The 25,637-nt window shown below is 44.4% G+C and overlaps 1 protein-coding gene across 5 annotated transcripts; it reads left to right on the top strand.

Annotated features, from left to right (window-relative positions):
- Positions 1-22,937, top strand: LOC106613145 (von Willebrand factor A domain-containing protein 5A). 5 transcript variants are annotated; one of them, XM_045724750.1, is made up of 19 exons: positions 1-213; positions 2,068-2,118; positions 2,242-2,444; positions 2,773-2,995; positions 3,374-3,549; positions 3,766-3,880; positions 4,913-5,088; positions 5,353-5,441; positions 5,684-5,828; positions 8,668-8,747; positions 10,990-11,104; positions 11,291-11,449; positions 11,642-11,745; positions 19,547-19,764; positions 19,948-20,079; positions 20,237-20,299; positions 21,230-21,387; positions 21,969-22,092; positions 22,365-22,937. In XM_045724750.1, exons 2-19 carry the CDS (start codon positions 2,076-2,078, stop codon positions 22,442-22,444), a joined length of 2,403 nt encoding a protein of 800 aa, XP_045580706.1. In that variant the 5' UTR covers positions 1-213; positions 2,068-2,075; the 3' UTR covers positions 22,445-22,937. The 5 variants fall into 5 exon arrangements, with proteins under 5 accessions (XP_045580706.1, XP_045580707.1, XP_045580711.1 ...); XM_045724751.1 differs by having other exon boundaries at positions 29-213; positions 2,015-2,118; XM_045724755.1 differs by having other exon boundaries at positions 46-213; positions 20,246-20,287.
- The last annotated feature ends 2,700 nt before the right edge of the window (positions 22,938-25,637 follow it).

Below are 25,637 nucleotides of genomic sequence, written 5' to 3'. Positions count from 1 at the left end.
GAGAGAGAGAGAGAGAGAGAGAGAGAGAATATTGTGAAACTCATAACCATGCACAGTCCACCCTAGCTGCACCATATCCAGTGTGCCTTTATAAACCAGGAAGAAGTAGTGCACTCTGATGCATATTCATTATAAACTAAAGTAAAAACTTGTTATTGTTTTTTATCACCTGGACCAGTAAAGCAGTTTTTGAAAACCATCACAGATTTTAAGGTATGTTACACACATGTCTTGTTTGGGATGATTACTTTGTTAACGCATTCAGGTTTTCTACATTTTGAATTACATTTACTATGTTTATTATTGTTGGCCCAAAATTGTTATAAGTAGACTTAGAACCATCCAATTCGATAGGATCCACATATCACAACATTCTATTTTATGGCGGTTTGCTTTAGCTAGCTAGAATAGATGCACAACAAGCAACATGTGACAACTTCTCAGGGTCTGTTCAAGAGTGCGCAACGTTACAAAACGTTCAGAATGTATCATGTTTATTGAACAGACATTAATCACAGGCTCTATAATTCTTTCTGGTAACGCTTCAATTTAAGGGGTCCTTATTATAGTGTAATTACATGTGTAATTACACTAACAAGTATTATAGTTAACTGTAACAACTCATAGTTACAGTGTAATAACAACATGTAACTGGTAGTAATTGCGGTCTGTAATTACAGAGGTGTAACAATGAATGCTTGTTACCATGCTTGTTACAAATGGGCAGGTTTCCACTAAATTCACCAACTTCTTCTCAGCTGCATACAGTAACAACTGTCACAAAGATGATCTCTCATGGATGCGCTGGGTGTCTGAAAGATTATAGCCTATGGTCAATAGGCTCTAATTATTTAGCCTTGAATGTGAACTGTTCAAACTATATCTCCACTCAGTGTTGTTGCTAGCACTTGCCCCCAGAATAAAGTGTTCTATCTGGGTTAACTTGGTTGAATAGGTAAAAACAGATCAGTAGATCAACCTCACTGACTGGGATCTAATATGGGTGGCATCCCAGATGTGGAAAAATACATTATTTCAAAGCATAGTACATGTCATGTTTCCCTGAGTAGATTATAATGAACTTACTAGATGTTACACAGGATTTAGCCCATTCAAAATAAGTGTATGTTGAGGCGTACTTACTTAATTAAGTGATAATGCCCTCGAAGCCGATGTAGGAAGGATATATTGGCACGGCTGTGCCAGATATGAAGTCGAGGGCCGGCAAACCGTGCCAATATATCCTCCAAACACCGGCTTTGAGGGCATTGTCACTTTTATACAATGGGTTACCAACATATTCAAATAATGATTTACATATTTTAATTACAAATATTATTTTGATGAATTTATTCATACTTCCGCAAGATATAGTCCGATATGTTACGAATTAGTAATTAGCGCAATATGTTACGAATTTTAAAAATCTATGATATGTTGAGAATTTTGATTTGTTGTGGCTAACGTCAGCTGGGTGGCTAGGTGGCTAACACTAGCTAGGCTAGGGGTTAGGGGTTAAGGTTAGGGTTAGGAGTTAGGTTAAATGGTTAAGGTTAGGGTTAGGGTTATGTGGAAGGGTTAGCTAACATACTAAGCAATCGCAAAGTAGCTCAAAAAGTAGTAAGTAGTTGAAAAGTTGCTAATTAGCTAAAATACTAAAGTTGTCTGTGATGAGATTCGAACATGCAACTTTTGGATTGCTTGATGTTCTTTTATACGCCTTCCCATCCACTCCGACCAACAACACTACTTTAATTTTTACCTAAAGTAACCTATCTTATGCAACCATACCAAACATAACTTATACTAATTTGAGTGTCCCGGATTTACATGTAGTATGTTACGTCTTGTCTATGAGACCACTCTGGTTGTTTATTTAGCATATGACGAATACATTTGATTTGATTTGTATGAGTAAATACAGCACTGTATGTTCCCTCTCCTAAGAAGACCAATGTTGTATTATTGCCAGGTTTTATCAATATTGATACAGTACAAATCAATATTCCAACAGGGCCTGTTTCCCAGTAAGAGGACAATAATATGACACCTGACTTCCCCATTCAGGTGCCAAAATGGTGAACTGCTGTGGATTGGTAACTGTCAAGAATAAACCAGGTACTGTTTGAAAGCAGAAATTGTTGTTTACTTCCCATGTCTATGTGGATTTTCCTTCTCCCAGTCATGAGCTCTCATTGGTATCTTGTTTATCCTCTCTCCATCCATCGCTCTCTCTCTCAGTGCCTCTGAAGAGTATTGCTGTGGAGGTGAGTGTCCAGGGGCATGTGGCCACTGTGAGCTCCACTCTGCAGTATGAGAACCAGGAGGAGAGCCCTCTGGAGGCCATCTTTGTTTTCCCTCTGCCAGGAGAGGCTGCTGTCTGCAGGTTCAGCGCCAAGATAGGACAGTCTGAGGTGGTGGCTGAGGTTCAGGAGAAACAGAAGGTGAGGGGAAATGACAAGTCAACAACGAGACAAATGCAACAACGCAGATCTACAAAAGTATAATTTATAGTTGGATTCAGGTTAATTTCATGTTTATAACAATCAATAACATGTTAGTACAAATGTTACTAGTGTAGTTACATCATTACTACACAGGTTTAAGAACAACTTGGTGTAAAGTCTTACTGGGCAGCTATACCCAATTGGTTAACCAAGCAGTCTATGACTTGCGGAGCTTCAAGAATCAGTATTATCCTTTTGACCGCTCTCATATCACTATTGCCTCAGGCTGATGATGCGTCCTTGTGATCCTCTGTCCCCCTCTCAGGCGCGGGAGCAGTATGATGATTCGTTGAGCTTGGGCCAGCAGGCCTTCCTATTGGAGGAGAGTGATGAGAGCCCGGATGTGTTCAAGCTGAGTGTAGGTAGTCTGCCTCCAGGGGAGAAGGCCTCTGTCAGCCTGGACTATGTGACAGAGCTGGCTGTACAGGCTGACGATGGCCTGAGGCTCTGCCTTCCCGCCGTGCTCAACCCCCGCTATCAACCCCAGGGTAAGAACATGGGCCCCTGTATGGAGAGACACAAACCAGTAATACATCAGAGTGCAGTGTAAAACCTTGTGGGCAGCAGTGTGACTAGGAACCAGCAGCTGGTCCCAGAGGGTGGTGGTCTTCAGTCCTGCTCTTGGAGACCCACCGGGGTGGTGCAGGCTTTAGTTCCAGTCCAGCTTATACACATATCTGATTGAATTAATCAAGGTCTTGTGAGTTGTTGAGTTGAAAGGTGCTGGGCTGGAACAAAAACATGCTAAGTGCTGGGCTGGAATAAAAACATGCTAATTTGTGGGTCTCTCTCTTCTCTCTATCCTTCTTTCTTCTCTCTCTGTCTCTCTCCCTCCTCCTCCCTCCCTGACCCCAACTTTCTCTAAGGGTCAGACATTGTTAGTGGTGGCAGTGCCCTGGTGTCCTCGGTGCCCGCTGGTTCTGTGCCCTACAGTCTGTCCCTCAGTGCCCGAGTGTCGTCCCCTCATCCCATCTCTAGAGTAGAGTCCAACTGTCCCCTGGACCCGCTCAACTACCTCAACACAGAGAAAACTCAAGCCACGGTACTGTGTGTGTGTGTGTGTGTGTGTGTGTGTGTGTGTGTGTGTGTGTGTGTGTGTGTGTGTGTGTGTGTGTGTGTGTGTGTGTGTGTGTGTGTGTGTGTGTGTGTGTATACGGTATATCTGTGTGTATGCACCATGAACCATCAGAATCCTTCATAGTTGTTACATTCCCTCTCTGACTGCTCTGTCTTCATGTGAATGTTGTTCTAACTGCAGGTCAGTCTGGCTGCAGGTCATCAGTTTGACCGGGACGTTGAGCTGTTGTTGTATTACCAAGACACCCATCAGCCTACTGCTATAGTAGAGGCAGCACAGACTTCTGCCAAGCCAGGTGAGGGGGGTGGGTGTACTCTGTTGTAGATGTGTGGATATGACATCAATGAGTAGGCTACTACCTTAATTCATCTTTACATAGAGGAACATGGTGAGACAGTAGATACAGTAGATGTAGTGTAGAGATGGAGAAAGGCTGTTCTCTCTCTCTCTCTCTCTCTCTCTCTCTCTCTCCTCTTCTCTCTCTCTCTCTCTCTCTCTCTCTCTCTCTCTCTCTCTCTCTCTCTCTCTCTCTCTCTCTCTCTCTCGCTCTCTCTCTGTCTTTCTCTCTCTCTCGCTCTCATTCTCTCTCTCTCTCTTTCTCTCTCAAATCAATTAAAAGTGCTTCATTGGCATGGGAAACATATGTTTACATTGCCAAAGCAAGTGAAATAGATAATAAACAAAAGTGAAACAAGCAATAAACAATTAACAGTAAAAATTACACTCACAGAAGTTCTAAAGGAATAGAGACATTTCAAATGACATATTATGTCTATATACAGTGTTGTAACAATGTGCAAATACTTAAAGTACAAAAGGGAAAATAAATATGGGTTGTATTTACAATGGTGTTTGTTCTTCACTGGTTGCCCTTTTCTTGTGGCAACAGGTCATAAATCTTGCTGCTGTGATTGCAAACGGTGGTATTTCACCCAATAGATATGGGAGTTTATTAAAATTGGATTTGTTTTGAAATTTTTTGTGTGTCTGTGTAATCTGAGGGAAATATGTGTCTCTAATATGGCTATACATTTGGCAGGAGGTTAGGAAGGTCAGCTCAGTTTCCACATCATTTTGTGGGAAGTGTGCACATGGCCTGTCTTCTCTTGATACCCAGGTATGCTTTCGGCAGCCTCTCTCAATAGCAAAACTATGCTCACTGAGTCTGTACATAGTCAAAGCTTTCCTTAACTTTGGGCCAGTCACAGTGGTCAGGTATTCTGCCACTGTGAACTCTCTGTTTAGGGCCAATTTGCATTCCAGCTTGTTCTCTCTCTCTCTCTCTCTCTCTCTCTCTCTCTCTCTCTCTCTCTCTGCTCTCTCCCAGGCTCTCTGATGGGCGACCCAATGGTTATGCTGAGCATGTACCCAGAGTTCCCCAAGGATGTGATGTCATTGATGACCTCACACGGGGAGTTCCTGTTTGTTGTGGATTGCTCTGGCAGCATGTCATGCCCCATGCACAATGGGTCTGGGGCTCAGGACCGCATTGGCAGTGCCAGGGTACACACACACACACACACACACACACACACACACACACACACACACACACACACACACACACACACACACACACACACACACACACACACACACACACACACACACACACACACACATATCTCAATCTGCACAGGATTCACCAAGAGATGGTTTAGAGTGAAATCCAGTACACAGTGGTTACGCTGTAGTCTTCTGGTCTTTAAGATTGTCCTATATGGTTTATTGAAGAGTAAAGGCACTTGTTGAATTTCTCTCTTGCAGGATACTCTGCTGCTCTTGCTGAAAAGCCTGCCAATGGGCTGCTACTTCAACATCATCGGTTTTGGGTCCAGATATGAGTCCTTCTTTCCGTGAGTGTTCTCTCCTTCCAACTCTCGTCTCAGTCAGTTCAAGTCAGTGTCTGAGGGCTTCCGTTTTTTACAAACACATTTAGCAGTGTCATTCTAGGGTTTTATCATGTATGTTGCACCAGGTAGTCACAATCCAAAGATAATCAGTGACAGTGTTTGACAGTTACTGTTTGTCTTGGGTCTGTAATATGTTGTGGTGATGACCCTTTGTCCTTCTGTGTGTGTGTCTATCTGGACATCAGTAAGAGTGTGGAGTACAGCCAGAAGACTATGGATGAGGCTCTGCAGAAGGTGAAGGCAATGAGGGCTGACCAGGGAGGTACAGAGATCCTCCAGCCTTTAAAACATATCTACAGCCAGCCCTGCCTCCCTGACCAGCCCAGACAGGTAACTTACACACCTTACATAAACAAACACCCCATAGATAAATGTGTCTGCACTTTCTGTAACGATGGTTCCATTGAAAAGCTCATGCATTACTTTACTGTGGGTTATACAGTGACAGTAGGGAAGATCTTTACTGTGGGTTATACAGTGACAGTAGGGATGATCTTTACTGTGGGTTATACAGTGACAGTAGAGATGATCTTTACTGTGGGTTATACAGTGACATTAGGGATGATCTTTACTGTGGGTTATACAGTGACAGTAGGGATGATCTTTACTGTGGGTTATACAGTGACAGTAGGGATGATCTTTACTGTGGGTAATACAGTGACCATAGCGATGATCTTTACTGTGGGTTATACAGTGACAGTAGGGATGATCTTTACTGTGGGTTATACAGTGACAGTAGGGATGATCTTAACTGTGGGTTATACAGTGACAGTAGGGATGATCTTTACTGTGGGTTATGCAGTGACAGTAGGGATGATCTTTACTGTGGGTTATACAGTGACAGTAGGGATGATATTTACTGTGGGTTATACAGTGAATGTAGGGATGATCTTTACTGTGGGTTATACAGTGACATTAGGGATGATCTTTACTGTGGGTTATACAGTGACAGTAGGGATGATCTTTACTGTGGGTTATACAGTGACATTAGGGATGATCTTTACTGTGGGTTATACAGTGACAGTAGGGATGATCTTTACTGTGGGTTATACAGTGACAGTAGGGATGATCTTTACTGTGGGTTATACAGTGACATTAGGGATGATCTTTACTGTGGGTAATACAGTGACAGTAGGGATGATCTTTACTGTGGGTTATACAGTGACAGTAGGGATGATCTTTACTGTGGGTTATACAGTGACATTAGGGATGATCTTTACTGTGGGTTATACAGTGACATTAGGGATGATCTTTACTGTGGGTTATACAGTGACAGTAGGGATGAACTTTACTGTGGGTTATACAGTGACAGTAGGGATTACCTTTTTCATCAGCTGTTCAACCAAAATTATAATTTTATGTCCTTTTATCTACTGTACTTTGTTTTGTTAATGCATCATGTGTATAGATGACGTAATGTGTCATAACTGTTACCAAGAATGTAGTTGATTTAATGTATTATAGATGATGCCAAAGGAACCACTGTACCATGTTTGACTAGACTTGTTTTTTAGGGTCTAAAAAATATCTGAGTGGTCAACAATTAATGCTATTAATGTTAATGTTAATATTTGTATCATTGTGGAGCGAGTGACACTTTAATATTTGTTATTTTTATCAATTGGGGGCGAGTGACACTTTAATATTTTATCTAACCTCTAATCTCCTATCTGAAATTACTTATACATACCACACACAATGTAATTCATACAGTTTCCTCCTGAAACACCTGAAACTATATGAACCTGGGTCTCCCACGGGAGCAACCAATGTCTTAGACCATGAGGAAATTCCCTCTTGGGCTGAGGGCAGACACAGTTTTTTTAAGTCCGCGGGCGAGGCTACCTCATCACATGACCATGACTGACTCATGTCCGCTACACATGACTACACTCACATGTACTGTCTGTTCACTACAATGTCATGTTTAGTTACAGAAATACACCCAACCAATGGCACGTTAAGTTACAGAGTTACAACGAACCAATGGCATGTTTAGTTACAGAGTAACACCCAACCAATGACATGTTTAGTTACAGAGTTACACCCATCCAATGGCATGTTTAGTTAGAGTTACACCCATCCAGTGGCATGTTTAGTTACAGAGTTACACCCAACCAATGGCATTTTTAGTTAGAGTTACACCCAACCAATGGCATGTTTAGTTACAGAGTTATACCCAACCAATGGCATGTTTATTTACAGAGTTACACCCAACCAATGGCACGTTTAGTTACAGAGTTACACCCAACCAATTGCATGTTAGGTTACAGAGTTACACCCAGCCAATGGCATGTTTAGTTACAGAGTTACCTCCAACCAATGGCATGTTTAGTTAGAGTTAAACCCAACCAATGGCATGTTTAGTTACAGAGTTACACCCAACCAATGGCATGTTTAGTTACAGAGTTACACCCAACCAATGGCATGTTTAGTTACAGAGTTACATCCAACCAATGGCATGTTTAGTTACAGAGTTACACCCAACCAATGGCACGTTTAGTTACAGAGTTACACCAAACCAATGGCATGTTTAGTTACAGAGTTACACCCTACCAATGGCATGTTTAGTTACAGAGTTACACCCAACCAATGGCATGTTTAGTTACAGAGTTACACCCAACCAATGTTTCATTTAGTTACAGAGTTACACCCAATCAATGGCATGTTTAGTTACAGAGTTACACCCAACCAGAGGCATGTTTAGTTAGAGTTACACCCAACCAATGGCATGTTTAGTTAGAGTTACACCCAACCAATGGCATGTTTAGTTACAGAGTTACACCCAACCAATGGCATGTTTAGTTACACCCAACCAATGGCATGTTTAGTTACAGAGTTACACCCAACCAATGGCATGTTTAGTTAGAGTTACACCAACCAATGGCATGTTTAGTTACAGAGTTACACCCAACCAATGGCATGTTTAGTTACAGAGTTACACCCTACCAATGGCATGTTTAGTTACAGAGTTACACCCTACCAATGGCATGTTTAGTTCCAGAGTTACACCCAACCAAACAGTATCTTTTGACTGTGTGGTATTTATAGTTCTTACTGGTACATCAAATAGACTTGTGTTTTTCGTTGCTGAGGAAACATTCTCTGTATACTTCAAGGCTGCATGTACATTATTTCACATTAACACATGATGAACTGTCGTCCTCAGCTCTTCTTGTTCACTGACGGTGAGGTGAGGAACACCAAGAAAGTCCTGGATCTGGTGAAGGCAAATGCCGGTTCTCACAGGTGGGACCACAATCACTGTTTCTCCTATCATAACCTAGTTTTGGCAGGGCTTCCATAGATAACTTTATTACCTCCCACCTGAAAGGTAAAAGACAGTTCGAAAATGACTGCGAGGGTAGGTGGGGTGGTCCAAAATAGGGGAGTTTTGTTTTGCTTTGGGGAGGGTAGTGTGGTTTTTATTGGACGCAGGGGAGGGTAGTGGTGTTTTTATTGGACACAGGGGAGGGTAGTGGTGTTTTTATTGGACACAGGGGAGGGTAGTGGTGTTTTTATTGGACACAGGGGAGGGTAGTGTTGTGTTTTATTGGACACAGGGGAGGGTAGTGGTGTTTTTATTGGACGCAGGGGAGGGTAGTGGTGTTTTTATTGGACACAGGGGAGGGTAGTGGTGTTTTTATTGGACACAGGGGAGGGTAGTGTGGTTTTTATTGGACACAGGGGAGGGTAGTGTGGTTTTTATTGGACACAGGGGAGGGTAGTGGTGTTTTTATTGGACACAGGGGAGGGTAGTGGTGTTTTTATTGGACACAGGGGAGGGTAGTGGTGTTTTTATTGGACACAGGGGAGGGTAGTGGTGTTTTTATTGGACACAGGGGAGGGTAGTGTGGTTTTTATTGGACACAGGGGAGGGTAGTGGTGTTTTTATTGGACACAGGGGAGGGTAGTGGTGTTTTTATTTGACACAGGGGAGGGTAGTGTGGTTTTTATTGGACACAGGGGAGGGTAGTGGTGGTTTTATTGGACACAGGGGAGGGTAGTGGTGTTTTTATTGGACACAGGGGAGGGTAGTGGTGTTTTTATTGGACACAGGGGAGGGTAGTGGTGTTTTTATTGGACACAGGGGAGGGTAGTGTGGTTTTTATTGGACACAGGGGAGGGTAGTGGTGTTTTTATTGGACACAGGGGAGGGTAGTGGTGTTTTTATTGGACACAGGGGAGGGTAGTGGTGTTTTTATTGGACACAGGGGAGGGTAGTGTGGTTTTTATTGGACACAGGGGAGGGTAGTGGTGTTTTTATTGGACACAGGGGAGGGTAGTGGTGTTTTTATTGGACACAGGGGAGGGTAGTGGTGTTTTTATTGGACACAGGGGAGGGTAGTGGTGTTTTTATTGGACACAGGGGAGGGTAGTGGTGTTTTTATTGGACACAGGGGAGGGTAGTGGTGTTTTTATTGGACACAGGGGAGGGTAGTGTGGTTTTTATTGGACACAGGGAGGGTAGTGGTGTTTTTATTGGACACAGGGGAGGGTAGTGGTGTTTTTATTGGACACAGGGGAGGGTAGTGTGGTTTTTATTGGACACAGGGGAGGGTAGTGGTGTTTTTATTGGACACAGGGGAGGGTAGTGGTGTTTTTATTGGACACAGGGGAGGGTAGTGGTGTTTTTATTGGACACAGGGGAGGGTAGTGGTGTTTTTATTGGACACAGGGGAGGGTAGTGGTGTTTTTATTGGACACAGGGGAGGGTAGTGGTGTTTTTATTGGACACAGGGGAGGGTAGTGGTGTTTTTATTGGACACAGGGGAGGGTAGTGGTGTTTTTATTGGACACAGGGGAGGGTAGTGGTGTTTTTATTGGACACAGGGGAGGGTAGTGGTGTTTTTATTGGACACAGGGGAGGGTAGTGGTGTTTTTATTGGACACAGGGGAGGGTAGTGTGTTTTTTATTGGACACAGGGGAGGGTAGTGGTGTTTTTATTGGACACAGGGGAGGGTAGTGGTGTTTTTATTGGACACAGGGGAGGGTAGTGTGGTGTTTTATTGGACACAGGGAGGGTAGTGTGTGTTTTTATTGGACACAGGGGAGGGTAGTGGTGTTTTTATTGGACACAGGGGAGGGTAGTGGTGTTTTTATTGGACACAGGGGAGGGTAGTGGTGTTTTTATTGGACACAGGGGAGGGTAGTGGTGTTTTTATTGGACACAGGGGAGGGTAGTGGTGTTTTTATTGGCACAGGGGAGGGTAGTGGTGTTTTTATTGGACACAGGGGAGGGTAGTGTGGTTTTTATTGGACGCAGGGGAGGGTAGTGTGGTGCGGAGTAGACCTGACAGTAGGTTAGGGTTCTTTCACCCCTGTGAGAAAACAAAAGCTTCTGTATTGATGATTCTTCCTGTACAGTTATGTTTTAAGTCAGTCAGCCCACAAGCACAAGAAAACGGTACCAGTGATTTGTTTGATAGGCTTATTTTGGTATTTGACAACAACAACAATAATACTGTTTCCCTGGTGTGTCCCTGCTAGGTGCTTCTCCTTTGGGATCGGGGAGGGGGCCAGCTCTGCTCTCATCTCTGGGGTGGCCAAGCAGGGTGGAGGGCACGCACAGTTTATCACAGGACAGGACAGGATGCAGCCCAAAGTAAGAGAGTTTATGAGTGAGTGTGTGAGTGTGTGTGTGCATACGTAAAGAGAGGGCTGTATTGGTTAGACATGTTTTATTACCTCCCTTCTTCTCTCTCCCTTTTCCCCCTCCATCGCTCCCTTCACTCTCCTCCCTTTTTTACCTCCCCGCCCCTCCCTCACTCCCTTCACTCTCCTCCCTCAGGTGATGCAGTCCCTCCGGTTTGCCCTGCAGCCGGCTGTGGTGGACATCTCAGTCAAGTGGAATGTCCCAAAGGGAGTGTCTGTCACCCCTCTGTCTCCACCAATCAGAATGCTCTTCCAGGGTCAAAGGGCACTGCTGTATGCCCAGATCACTGGGGAGGTGGGGGCTCTGCCTTCTCCTGTTATGAGTGTTAATATTGTTTAACATACAGTATGTCAATGTTCAAAGGGCACTGGTAAGGTCATAACTATTTGTTTGGTCACAGTCCACGTGTTTCACTCAAGCCCATATTTCCTTGTTTTCTCTCTATATTGTTCTGTCTCTCTTTCTTTCTCTATCTCCTTCTCTCAGAGCTCAGGGGACACAGAGGGCTCAGTGACAGTGAAGTACAGCCTGGCTGAGCAGCCTGTTGAGAACCAGCTGAGCTTCAGTCTCAAGCCTGCAGAGGACACTGGGTAGAAACAACACTGTTTATACTGTTTACAGTGTGCAGGCCTTGGTCAGACTCATTAAGGGAATGTGCCACCACTTTCAGACAAGACTGCCATGACGCTCCATTAACAGAAACAGTGCCAGCACTGCTAATGCATTTCAGCTATGTAGTATGATTTGATACATTTAGTAGATACCCCCATCCCATCTTCAATCCTCCTCTCTTAATCTCTCTATCCCTCCTCTCCCACACTCCACCATCTTAAACTCTATCCCTCCTCTCCCCCACTCCACCATCTTAATCTCTATCCCTCCACTCCCTCACTCCACCATCTTAATTTCTATCCCTCCTCTCTACCATCTTAATCTCTATCCCTCCACTCCCTCACTCCAACATCTTAATCTCTATCCTTCCTCTCCACCATCTTAATCTCTATCCCTCCTCTCCCTCACTCCACCATCTTAATCTCTCTATCCCTCCACTCCCCCACTCCACCATCTTAATCTCTCTATCCCTCCTCTCCCCACTCCACCATCTTAATCTTTATCCCTCCTCTCCCCCACTCCACCATCTTAATCTCTATCCCTCCTCTCCCTCACTCCACCATCTTAATATCTCTATCCCTCCACTCCCCCACTCCACCATCTTAATCACTCTATCCCTCCACTCCCCCACTCCACCATCTTAATCTCTCTATCCCTCCTCTCCCTCACTCCACCATCTTAATCTCTATCCCTCCACTCCCCCACTCCACCATCTTAATCTCTCTATCCCTCCTCTCCCCCACTCCACCATCTTAATATCTCTATCCCTCCTCTCTCCCACTCCACCATCTTAATCTTTATCCCTCCACTCCCCCACTCCACCATCTTAATCTCTCTATCCCTCCTCTCTCCCACTCCACCATCTTAATCTTTATCCCTACACTCCCCCACTCCACCATCTTAATCTCTATCCCTCCTCTCCACACTCCACCATCTTAATCTCTCTATCCCTCCACTCCCCCACTCCACCATCTTAATCTCTCTATCCCTCCACTCCCCCACTCCAACATCTTAATCTCTCTATCCCGCCTCTCCCTCACCCCACCACCTATACCTCTCTATCCCCCCTCTCCCTCACCCGACCATGTATACCTCTCTATCCCTCCTCTCCCTCACTCCACCATCTTAATCTCTCTATCCCTCCACTCCCCCACTCCACCATCTTAATCTCTCTATCCCTCCACTCCCCCACTCCAACATCTTAATCTCTCTATCCCTCCTCTCCCTCACCCCACCATCTATACCTCTCTATCCCCCTCTCCCTCACCCCACCATCTATACCTCTCTATCCCTCCTCTCCCTCACTCCAACATCTTAATCTCTCTATCCATTTTACATTTACATTTAAGTCATTTAGCAGACGCTCTAATCCAGAGCGACTTACAAATTGGTGCATTCACCTTATGATATCCAGTGGAACAACCACTTTACAATAGTGCATCTAAATCTTTTTTTGGGGGGGGGGTTAGAAGGATTACTTTATCCTATCCCAGGTATTCCTTAAAGAGGTGGGGTTTCAGGTGTCTCCGGAAGGTGGTGATTGACTCCGCTGTCCTGGCGTCGTGAGGGAGCTTGTTCCACCATAGGGGTGCCAGAGCGGCGAACAGTTTTGACTGGGCTGAGCGGGAACTGTGCTTCCTCAGAGGTAGGGGGGCCAGCAGGCCAGAGGTGGATGAGCGCAGTGCCCTCGTTTGGGTGTAGGGACTGATCAGAGCCTGAAGGTACGGAGGTGCCGTTCCCCTCACGGCTCCGTAGGCAAGCACCATGGTCTTGTAGCGGATGCGAGCTTCAACTGGAAGCCAGTGGAGAGAGCGGAGGAGCGGGGTGACGTGAGAGAACTTGGGAAGGTTGAACACCAGACGGGCTGCGGACTCCTGGATGAGTTGTAGGGGTTTAATGGCACAGGCAGGGAGCCCAGCCAACAGCGAGTTGCAGTAATCCAGACGGGAGATGACAAGTGCCTGGATTAGGACCCGCGCCGCTTCCTGTGTGAGGCAGGGTCGTACTCTGCGAATGTTGTAGAGCATGAACCTACAGGATCGGGTCACCGCCTTGATGTTAGTGGAGAACGACAGGGTGTTGTCCAGGGTCACGCCAAGGTTCTTAGCACTCTGGGAGGAGGACACAATGGAGTTGTCAACCGTGATGGCGAGATCATGGAACGGGCAGTCCTTCCCCGGGAGGAAAAGCAGCTCCGTCTTGCTGAGGTTCAGCTTGAGGTGGTGATCCGTCATCCACACTGATATGTCTGCCAGACATGCAGAGATGCGATTCGCCACCTGGTTATCAGAAGGGGGAAAGGAGAAGATTAATTGAGTGTCGTCTGCATAGCAATGATAGGAGAGACCATGTGAGGATATGACAGAGCCAAGTGACTTGGTGTATAGCGAGAATAGGAGAGGGCCTAGAACAGAGCCCTGGGGGACACCAGTGGTGAGAGCACGTGGTGCGGAGACAGATTCTCGCCACGCCACCTGGTAGGAGCGACCTGTCAGGTAGGACGCAATCCAAGCGTGGGCCGCGCCGGAGATGCCCAACTCGGAGAGGGTGGAGAGGAGGATCTGGTGGTTCACAGTATCAAAGGCAGCAGATAGGTCTAGAAGGATGAGAGCAGAGGAGAGAGAGTTAGCTTTAGCAGTGCGGAGAGCCTCCGTGACACAGAGAAGAGCAATCTCAGTTGAATGACCAGTCTTGAAACCTGACTGATTTGGATCAAGAAGGTCATTCTGAGAGAGATAGCAAGAGAGCAGGCCAAGGACGGCACGTTCAAGAGTTTTGTAGAGAAAAGAAAGAAGGGATACTGGTCTGTAATTGTTGACATCGGAGGGATCGAGTGTAGGTTTTTTCAGAAGGGGTGCAACTCTCGCTCTCTTGAAGACGGAAGGGACGTAGCCAGCGGTCAAGGATGAGTTGATGAGCGAGGTGAGGTAAGGGAGAAGGTCTCTGGAAATGGTCTGGAGAAGAGAGGAGGGGATAGGGTCAAGCGGGCAGGTTGTTGGGCGGCCGGCCGTCACAAGACGCGAGATTTCATCTGGAGAGAGGGGGGAGAAAGAGGTCAAAGCACAGGGTAGGGCAGTGTGAGCAGGACCAGCGGTGTCGTTTGACTTAACCTCTTACATCTAGATGTTCTGCTAGCGGAACACCTGCTCCAATATCCAATGATGGGCGTGGCGCGAATTACAAATTCCTCTAAAATCCGAAAACTTCAATTTTTCAAACATATGACTATTTTACAGCATTTTAAAGACAAGACTCTCGTTAATCTAACCACACTGTCCGATTTCAAAAAGGCTTTACAGCGAAAGCAAAACATTAGATTATGTCAGCAGAGTACCCAGCTAGAAATAATCAGACACCCATTTTTCAAGTTAGCATATAATGTCACAAAAAACAAAACCACAGCTAAATGCAGCACTAACCTTTGATGATCTTCATCAGATGACAACCCTAGGACATTATGTTATACAATGCATGCATGTTTTGTTCAATCAAGTTCATATTTATATCAAAAACCAGCTTTTTACATTAGCATGTGACGTTCAGAACTAGCATACCCCCGCAAACATCCGGTGAATTTACTAAATTACTCACGATAAACGTTCACAAAAAACATAACAATTATTTTAAGAATTATAGATACAGAACTCCTCTATGCACTCAATATGTCCGATTTTAAAATAGCTTTTCGGTGAAAGCACATTTTGCAATATTCTCAGTAGATAGCCCAGCCATCACGGCTAGCCATTTAGACACCGACCAAGTTTAGCCCTGATCAAACTCCGATTTACTATTACAAAAGTTTCATTACCTTTGTTGTCTTCGTCAGAATGCACTCCCAGGACTGCTACTTCAATAACAAATGTTGGTTTGGTCCAAAATAATCCATCGTTATATCCGAATAGCGGCGTTTTGTTCGTGCGTTCCAGACACTATCCATAAATGGTAAATCAGGGTCGCGAGCATGGCGCAATTCGTGACAAAAGATTTCTAAATATTCCATTACCGTACTTCGAAACATGTCAACCGCTGTTTAAAATCCATTTTTATGCCATTTTTCTCGTAAAAACCGAGAATTATCCGACCGGGAATCTCCGTTTAGCTAAACAGAGGAAAGTAAACAAAGCTTTCGGTCGACGCGGGCACGAGCCTGAGTCTCACAGTACTGTAACCAGCCACTACCCAAACGCGCTACTTTGTTTCAACCAGAGCCTGCAAAGTCACGATTCAGCATTTTGCCACCTTCTGAGAGTCCATGTGAGCCGTAGAAAGTGTCACGTAAGAGCAGAGATCCCCTGTAATTGATAGAGATAATCAACAAGGCCAAGAAATGGTCAGACAGGGTACTTCCTGTACAGAATCTTCTCAGGTTTTGGCCTGCCAAATGAGTTCTGTTATACTCACAGACACCATTCAAACAGTTTTAGAAACTTTGGAGTGTTTTCTATCCAAAGCTAATAATTATATGCATATTCTAGTTTCTGGGCAGGAGTACTAATCAGATTAAATCGGGTACGTTTTTTATCCGTCCGTGAAAATACTGCCCCCTAGCCATAACAGGTTAACAAACGAGGATCGGATGTCGTCGTTCTTCCTTTCAAAATGGGTTGAGGAGGCCAAATCAGGAGATAGGTTGGAGAAGGTTTGAGCAGAGGGAAGAGATGATAGGATGGAAGAGGAGAGAGTAGCGGGAGAGAGAGTGCGAAGGTTGCGACGGCGCAATATCATCCGAGTAGGGGCAGAGTGAGAAGTGTTGGAGGAGAGCGAGAGGGAAAAGGATACAAGGTAGTGGTCGGAGACTTGGAGGGGAGTTGCAATGAGATTAGTGGAAGAACAGCATCTAGTAAAGATGAGGTCAAGCGTATTGCCTGCCTTGTGAGTAGGGGGGGAAGGTGAGAGGGTGAGGTCAAAAGAGGAGAGGAGTGGAAAGAAGGAGGCAGAGAGGAATGAGTCAAAGGTAGACATAGTGAGGTTAAAGTCACCCAGAACTGTGAGAGGTGAGCCATCCTCAGGAAAGGAACTTATCAAGGCGTCAAGCTCATTGATGAACTCTCCAAGGGAACCTGGAGGGCGATAAATGATAAGGATGTTAACCTCTATGGGACCGGCGGGACGAATTCGTCCCACCTACGTAACATCCACTGCCAGCCTGTGGCGCGATTTTCAAAATCTTCAAAATCCTATTACTTCAATTTCTCAAACATATGACTATTTTACAGCCATTTAAAGATAAGACTCTCGTTAATCTAACCACACTGTCCGATTTCAAAAGGCTTTACAACGAAAGCAAAACATTAGATTATGTCAGCAGAGTACCAAGCCAGAAATAATCAGACACCCATTTTTCAAGCCAGCATATAATGTCACCAAAACCCAGAAGACAGCTAAATGCAGCACTCACCTTTGATGATCTTCATCAGATGACAACCCTAGGACATTATGTTATACAATACATGCATGTTTTGTTCAATCAAGTTCATATTTATATCAAAAACCAGCTTTTTACATTAGCATGTGACGTTCAGAACTAGCATACCCCCCGCAAACTTACGGGGAATTCGCTAACATTTTACTAAATTACTCACGATAAACGTTCACAAAAAGCATAACAATTATTTTAAGAATTATAGATACAGACCTCCTCTATGCACTCGATATGTCCGATTTTAAAATAGCTTTTTGGTGAAAGCACATTTTGCAATATTCTAAGTACATAGCCCAGGCATCACGGGCTCGCTTATTTAGACACCCGGCAAGTTTAGCACTCACCATAATCATATTTACTATTATAAAAATGTCATTACCTTTTGTTGTCTTCGTCAGAATGCACACCCAGGACGTCTACTTCAATAACAAATGTTGGTTTGGTCCAAAATAATCCATCGTTATATCCGAATAGCGGCGTTTTGTTCGTGCGTTCCAGACACTATCCGAAATAGTAAAGAAGTGTCGCGCGCTTGGCGCAATTCCTGACAATAAAATTCAAAGTATTCCATTGCCGTACGTCGAAGCATGTTAACCGCTGTTTAAAATCAATTTTTACGTCATTTTTCTCGTAGAAAATCGATAATATTCCGACAGGGAATCTCCTTTTCGGCAAACAGAGGAAAAAAATCCCAAAGGCGGGGCGGTCGGGGTCACGCGCATAAGCTAGTGTCTCTTGATGGGCCACTTGAGAAAGGCGATAATGTGTTTCAGCCTGGGGCTGGAATGACGACATTCTCTTTTTTCCCGGGCTATGAGAGCCTATGGAAGACGTGGGAAGTGTCACGTTAGAGCAGAGATCCTTAGTAAATGATAGAGATGGCAAAGAAGTTCCAGAAATGGTCAGACAGGCCACTTCCTGTAAAGGAATCTCTCAGGTTTTGACCTGCCATTTGAGTTCTGTTATACTCACAGACACCATTCAAACAGTTTTAGAAAATTTAGGGTGTTTTCTATCCATATGTAATAAGTATATGCATATTCTAGTTACTGAGTAGGAGTGGTAACCAGATTAAATCGGGTATGTTTTTATCCAGCCCGTGTTTCAATGCTGCCCCTAGCCCTAACAGGTTAAGCTTGAAAGGGCTGGTAACTGTGACAGCATGGAATTCAAAGGAGGCGATAGACAGATGGGTCAGGTGAGAAAGAGAGAATGTCCACTTGGGAGAGATGAGGATTCCAGTGCCACCACCCCGCTGGCCAGATGCTCTCGGGGTATGCGAGAACACGTGGGCAGACGAGGAGAGAGCAGTAGGAGTAGCAGTGTTTTCTGTGGTAATCCATGTTTCCGTCAGCGCCAAGAAGTCGAGGGACTGGAGGGTAGCATAGGCTGAGATGAACTCTGCCTTGTTGGCCGCAGACCGGCAGTTCCAGAGGCTGCCGGAGACCTGGAACTCCACGTGGGTCGTGCGCGCTGGGACCACCAGGTTAGAGTGGCAGCGGCCACGCGGTGTGAAGCGTTTGTATGGCCTGTGCAGAGGGGAGAGAACAGGGATAGACAGACACATAGTTGACAAGCTACAGAAGAGGCTACGCTAATGCAAAGGAGATTGGAATGACAAGTGGACTACACGTCTCGAATGTTCAGAAAGTTAAGCTTACGTTTCAAAAATCTTATTGACTAAAAAGATACAGTACTGCTGGCTGGTGAAGTAGGCTAGCTAGCAGTGGCTGCGTTGTTGACTTTGTTTGAAAGTGTAGCTGGCTAGGTAACCTCGATAGTTTCAGTACTACACAATTATCATGATACAAAGGCAACTATGTAGCTAGCTAACATAACACTAATCAAGACGTTCCTTTGTAATGTATTTAGTTTCTACAATGCTGCTCGTCGGTAATAGTTGGCTAGGTTTGGAAGATGGCATCGCGGGGGACGAAAATAGCTGGCTAGCTAACCTCGATAATTACTCTAAACTACACAATTATCAAACTATGACAAAGACAACTATGTAGCTAGCTAACACTACACTAGTCAAATCGTTCCGTTGTAATGTATTAGTTTCTACAGTGCTGCTAGTCGGTAAAGGTTGGCTAGCTAGCAGTGGGTTTGATGATGACTAGGTGTGTTGACTAAGTCTGGAGTCTGGAGAACGGCGTCGCGTCGCGGCTGGCTAGCTAACCTCGATAATTACTCTAAACTACACAATTATCTTAGATACAAAGACAGCAAAGACAACTATGTAGCTAGCTAACACTACACTACACTAATCCCTCCTCTCCCCCACTCCACCATCTTAATCTCTCTTTCCCTCCACTCTCCCACTCCACCATCTTAATCTCTCTGTCCCTCCTCTCCAGACTGACCGTCCACAGGCTGGGGGCTCGAACCCTGATCCGCTGCATGGAGATGGAAGAGAGACAGGGGGGTGGAGAGAAGAAGGGAGTGAAAGAGAAGGTGGTTGAGCTCAGTGTCCAGTCAGGAGTGAGCAGTGCCTTTACTGCCTTCATCGCTGTCCACAAAGTAGATGGAAAGGCTGTGCAAGGACCGATGCTACGCAGACAAGTCCCCACGCCAAGTGAGTGAGTGAGTGAGTGAGTGTATGTGACAGAGAGGCTGTGCAAAGAAATGATTTAATGCAGATTTAATGTATAGAGTGTGGAATGTGTGATAGGTGCGAGCTTATTCATAAATGTGTGCTGTGTGTTCCTTTATGTTTGTAACCCAGTGACCTGTGTGTTGTTGCTTTCTTCTTTCTCAGTGTTGTGTCAGAGCTCCATGACCATGCTGGGTAGCACGGCTATGCCCTGGTCTATGCTCTGTTCTAAGCCCAAGATGATGGGTATGCACAGGAGGATGGACAGGGGTCGAAAGGGAGCTTTACTGGCAAAAGGTCTGTGGTACTTTACAGCACAAGGACTTTACCACTGTTTTTAGGGTTAGGGTTAGAGTTTGGGTGACCCAGTTAGCCACTGGTGCTGTAATGGAACAGTTAAGGTATTAGGTATATAACTGTTTCTATCATTTGTAACCGTTCTGACCATTTGAAGTTCCATCAGACTCTGGTGATGATGTATCAGACTCCGACATACAATATGGAGGTAATTATAAAGGTTAATATCTGTGTTAACCTCATTTCAAATACCTGTTGTTCACATGAGAATTGTAACACAGTTGGATACTTCTCAAAGCGTATCTATTTATTGTGATTGTATTACTCAAGCCCAGTACAAGGACTTTACCACTGTTTTTAGGGTTAGAGTTTGGGTGACCCAGTTAGCCACTGGTGCTGTAATGGAACAGTTAAGGTATTAGGTATATAACCGTTTCTATCATTTGTAACCGTTCTGACCATTTGAAGTTCCATCAGACTCTGGTGATGATGTATCAGACCTCCGACATACAATAAGGAGCTTGTATGTAACCGTTTCTATCATTTGTAACCGTTCTGACCATTTGTTGTTCCATCCCATCAAACCCTCCTTGTGTGATGAATACTTGTACGAAGGTCCCATCCTATCAGCCCCTATTACTCTGTAATGAAGGTTATTGTCTGTGTTAAGCTAATCCCAAATACCTGTTATTCACATGGGAATTGTAACAGTTTATTTATTGTTGGAATGACATTGTTAATGTTGAACTATTATGGGTAGAAGTAAACTGTAATTAAAATATTGAATTGCAATGTGTAAATTATATAATTTTGTTAATTTACATTGGTTTTCAGGTGTTAATGCTTTTGCTGTATCAGACTCTGACAGGGACTACTACGCAGGTCATTTTCAAGGTTAATATCTGAGTTAACCTAATTTCAAATACCTGTTATTCACATGAGAATTGTAACACAGTTTGATACTCCCCAAAGCGTATCCATTTATTGTGATTGTATTACTCAAGCCCAGTACAAGGACTTTACCACTGTTTTTAGGGTTAGGGTTGGGGTGACCCAGTTAGCCACTGGTGCTATAATTGAACAGTTAAGGTACTAGATATGTGACTGTTTGACCATTTGTAACCGGTCTGACCATTTGTTGACCCATCAGGCTTTGACTGTCCAGCCCCAGCCTCTAATCCTGCAATGGACCCTCTCCTCCAGCTGATCTCCCTCCAGAAGGCCTCTGGTTCCTGGGTCCTGGAGGCAGCGTTGGCTGAGGTGCTGGGGAAGACTGAGGAGGAGTTGGCCAAGCCAAAGCCTGCACCGGTAGGTCCACAGAAATAAACTGAGACTCAGCAATATGAGCGTGCTGCAAGACTCTGCACTCACACAGAGTATCTGCACGTATGCTCTGTAGAAAGACCATCAGCTCTGGACAAAGGCATGATGACCATTGAACTGAATCTCACCATGATTCCCATGTCTCAGTATTCTTATCTTCTGCCTCTTTCCTCTCTTTCTCACCATGTCTCTCTCTCTCTCTTTCTCTTCATGTCTCTCTTTCTCTTTCCTTTACGCTCTCTGTCTGTCTGTCTGTCTGTCTGTCTGTCTGTCTGTCTGTCTGTCTGTCTGTCTGTCTGTCTGTCTGTCTCGTCTGTCTGTCTGTCTGTCTGTCTGTCTCGTCTGTCTGTCTGTCTGTCTGTCTGTCTGTCTGTCTGTCTGTCTGTCTGTCTGTCTGTCTGTCTGTCTGTCTGACTCTGTCTGTCTGTCTGTCTGTCTGTCTCACTCACTCACTCACTCACTCCACTCACTCACTCACCTCACTCACTCACTCACTCACCACTCACTCACTCACTCACTCACTCACTCACTCACTCACTCACTCACTCACTCACTCACTCACTCAGGTGGACCAGGAAGTGTGGGCCACGGTTCTAGCCCTGGTATGGCTCTATGGGTTCAAGATGGAGGCTCAGGAGGAGTGGCAGTTTCTGGCCATGAAGGCAGTATCATGGATCCAGGCTCAGAAAGGTAGCTATAACTCACTCTCATAGTCCTGGCATCTAAACTCTTGGCCTTCATCTAACCTGATTGGAAATAAACTGTTTAGGTGAATGCAATTTCCTGGTAGGGATCCACTGTATTACTTAAATGACAAATATATGTATTTTGAGTAGAATCATTCACAATACAATGTTGGTGGTATTTTGTCTTCTAACAAGTGTTTGAAGATACATTTTGCCTACCTTTGTCCCCATAATGCCACAGTATAATGATCCCTGTCCTGGTGATGTGTGTTTCAGTGGCCAGTGTGTCCGAGTGTGTCCAGGCTGGAAACACCCTTCTGGGTTGCCAGGTGCAGAAAGAAACCCTGGGACTCTGAGACGTTCACCCTGCTTGTCCTCTCTCTGTCCCCCACACTCCTGCTACTCTACCTGGGGTCAGATATACACGCAACCCCACCTGCTCCTGGTGCCCTCCTCAAAACAACATGGTGGAACTAGTTACTGTACCGGTCTGAACAAGCCTAATTATCAACCTCTTACCTATATTAGCCTACTGTCATTTAATGTAGGGGCACTTATGTATCTCAATGTATTGGTTGTTATTAACATATCAACATGAATCTATGTATTACATATACAGCTATACTTGTTAGACTTTGCTTTGGTTATCATTTCCATATAGGCTACTGGAAACAATGTGTTAACAGTACTTGTCATCACTAACCAAAATGCTTGGTAAAATAGAAAGCTAGATGAGTGCCTTTCCTAGTGCCTTTACAGTGTGATCATGTAACACTGTCTATATTCATGTATTTGCTCATATTTTACCACTGTACTTTAAAATCATATGATAAAATCAATTATAATCTACATGTTGATTGGTAATTTTATCTATTTTATTAATGACTCCACTCTCTTCCTTCTTCATGGAACTAAATTATAATCTACATGTTGATTGGTAATTTTATCTATTTTATTAATGATCCCAGTCTCTGTTCTTTCTGCATGGAACTCAATTATATTCTACATCTATTTTATTAATGATCCCAGTCTCTGTTCTTTCTGCATGGAACTCAATTATATTCTACATCTATTTTATTAATGATCCCAGACTCTGTTCTTTCTGCATGGAACTCAATTATATTCTACATCTATTTTATTAATGATCCCAGTCTCTGTTCTTTCTGCATGGAACCTAGATCAGGAGTGGCCAACCCCTCCTGGAGAGCCACTGGGTGTGCAGGCTTTTGTTCCAGCCCTGCTCTAACACACCTGGATAATTAGTCCTACACCTCATCCTCTCATCAGGACCTTGATAAGCTGAATAAGGGGTTTAATCTGGGCTGGAACAGAAACCTGCACCTCCAATAGCTCTCCAGTAGTGTTGGGTAACTCCTGATGAAGATGAGTAGGGAGGCTAGAAGACCACGTTGAATATAGGTCAGTGTGTTATGATACTGGAAGGCAGAATTATTCACAGAAACATACTATGTTTACTACCCAGTTCCTTTACTATATCCTGAGAAGCTCACCAACCATTCCTACTTGTTGCTTGGTAACACTGGACCTTTAACCCCATCTACATGCACAAGACAGGAAAACATCTCTGTACTACAGTGGCTATGTCGTTCCAGCCATTCCCTCGCTGCATGTCTCTCTAGTAACTTAGCCCAGTCAGTTAATCATATGATCTTGTTCAAGCAGCCAGGCGCCAGTGGACAGACTGGATATCCTCAGACCACCCGTCTATGCGTCCGTCTGGGTCATTCTCCCGTTCCCAAATCACCCAATATTTAATTGATCACACACAGCATCTTCTTGTGTAGTTTATTTACTGTTACTTCAGGACCTTAATTGGCTCTGTGTTGTAGACTCTAAATATAGCCTGCTGACAGTCTTTCCTGCAGTGGTTAAGTCAGTCTGCACCTGCCACCCAGGCAACAGCCCCTGTCAACCCACACACACACACACACACACACACACACACACACACACACACACACACACACACACACACACACACACACACACACACACACACACACAGATACACACACACACACACACACAAACACAGGATGGTTATGTTTTCAGGAACACACACTCTGGATGTGGTGTTATTAAGCCCCCTGAACCCCCCTGGAGATGCTGGGAAACTTCCCCGATGTTGATATCGTTCACAATGTCAGATAACCAATAGCAAGGAAGATAGTAGGCTTGACAATGAATACTGGTTAATGGGTTGAATGCACAACGATTACTGTTGGTGTTTGCCTTTATAAACCAGGAAGTAGTCTCTTCATATATTAATTCTAAACGAAAGTAGAAACGGAGGGATTCTATCACGAGGACCAGTAAAACGCAATCATTGAAAAGCATCCTATCACACATTTTAAGGTAATATGTTACAGAGCAGCTTCGTTTGGGGATGACTAGCCTATTATGTGAAAGCGTTGAGTTGTAAAAAAATAAAAAATGATCAGACATCACTGAAATGGCACTTAGCCTACTTTGCTTATTATTGTTGGTGGCCAATATACGTTATAAATAAGCCATTCAATTCGATATATTGAACATACAGTATCACACTATCCTTATTTTATGGAGGTTTAGTTTAGCTTGCTAGAATAGACGCAGTCAGGGTGTGACAAGACCTTGATCATGAAGCTCCGTTCCATTACACGGAAGTCACTGGAAGAAGGCGTCTTCATGATGGGGCGTTTTGTTATTAGGCCCGACGGTCATTCTGATCATTATCACACATCGCTTGTGGTACGGTTATAGAAGCATAGGGAGCTTATCTTTCAGATCAGCGTGAAATATTATTATTATTATTATTATTTAAAAACTTTTAGTTGATACACACCTTTTCATAGGATTAAGGTTAGTGTTCCTACAAGGACATAATCATCTCCATGTTACAGCGCGTGTTTACAGAAGACAAAGGCTGTCTAGACTTGACAGTGAATGTCAAAGATTTCGATAACTAACTCAAGACAGTTTTTAATAGGAGCAAATGAATCATAGTGGGCAGAACAAGCAAGGAGGTGGTGCAGAGCCAAGCTCGAACCAGTGGGATTACCACATTCTAGCATTTTGAAAATATATTTAACCTTTATTTAACTAGGCAAGTCAGTTTAGAACAAATTCTTATTTACAATGACGGCCTACCCCGGGCCAAACCCTAACGACCCTGGGCCATTTGTGCACAGCCCTATGGGACTCCCAATCACAGCCGGTTGTGATTCAGCCTGGACTCGAACCAGGGTCTGTAGCACTGAGATGCAGTTCCTTAGACAGCTGCGCCACTCACAACGGGGTATGGTAGTAGGTGCCAGGCGCACCGGTTTGAGTGTGTCAAGAACTGCAACGCTGCTGGGTTTTTCACGCTCAACAGTTTCCCATGTGTATCAAGAATGGTTCACCACCCAAAGGACATCCAGCCAACTTGACACAACTGTGTGATACATTGGAGTCAACATGGGCCAGCATCCCTGTGGAACGCTTTCCACTCCTTTTAGAGTCCATGCCCTGATGAATTGAGGCTGTTCTGAAGGCACAAGGGGGTGG

Source organism: Salmo salar, chromosome ssa09 (genome assembly GCF_905237065.1).
Source record: "Salmo salar chromosome ssa09, Ssal_v3.1, whole genome shotgun sequence".
NCBI lineage: Eukaryota > Metazoa > Chordata > Actinopteri > Salmoniformes > Salmonidae > Salmo > Salmo salar.
Note: the sequence above shows the minus strand (reverse complement) of the source record. Positions and strands in the feature narration are given on the sequence as shown.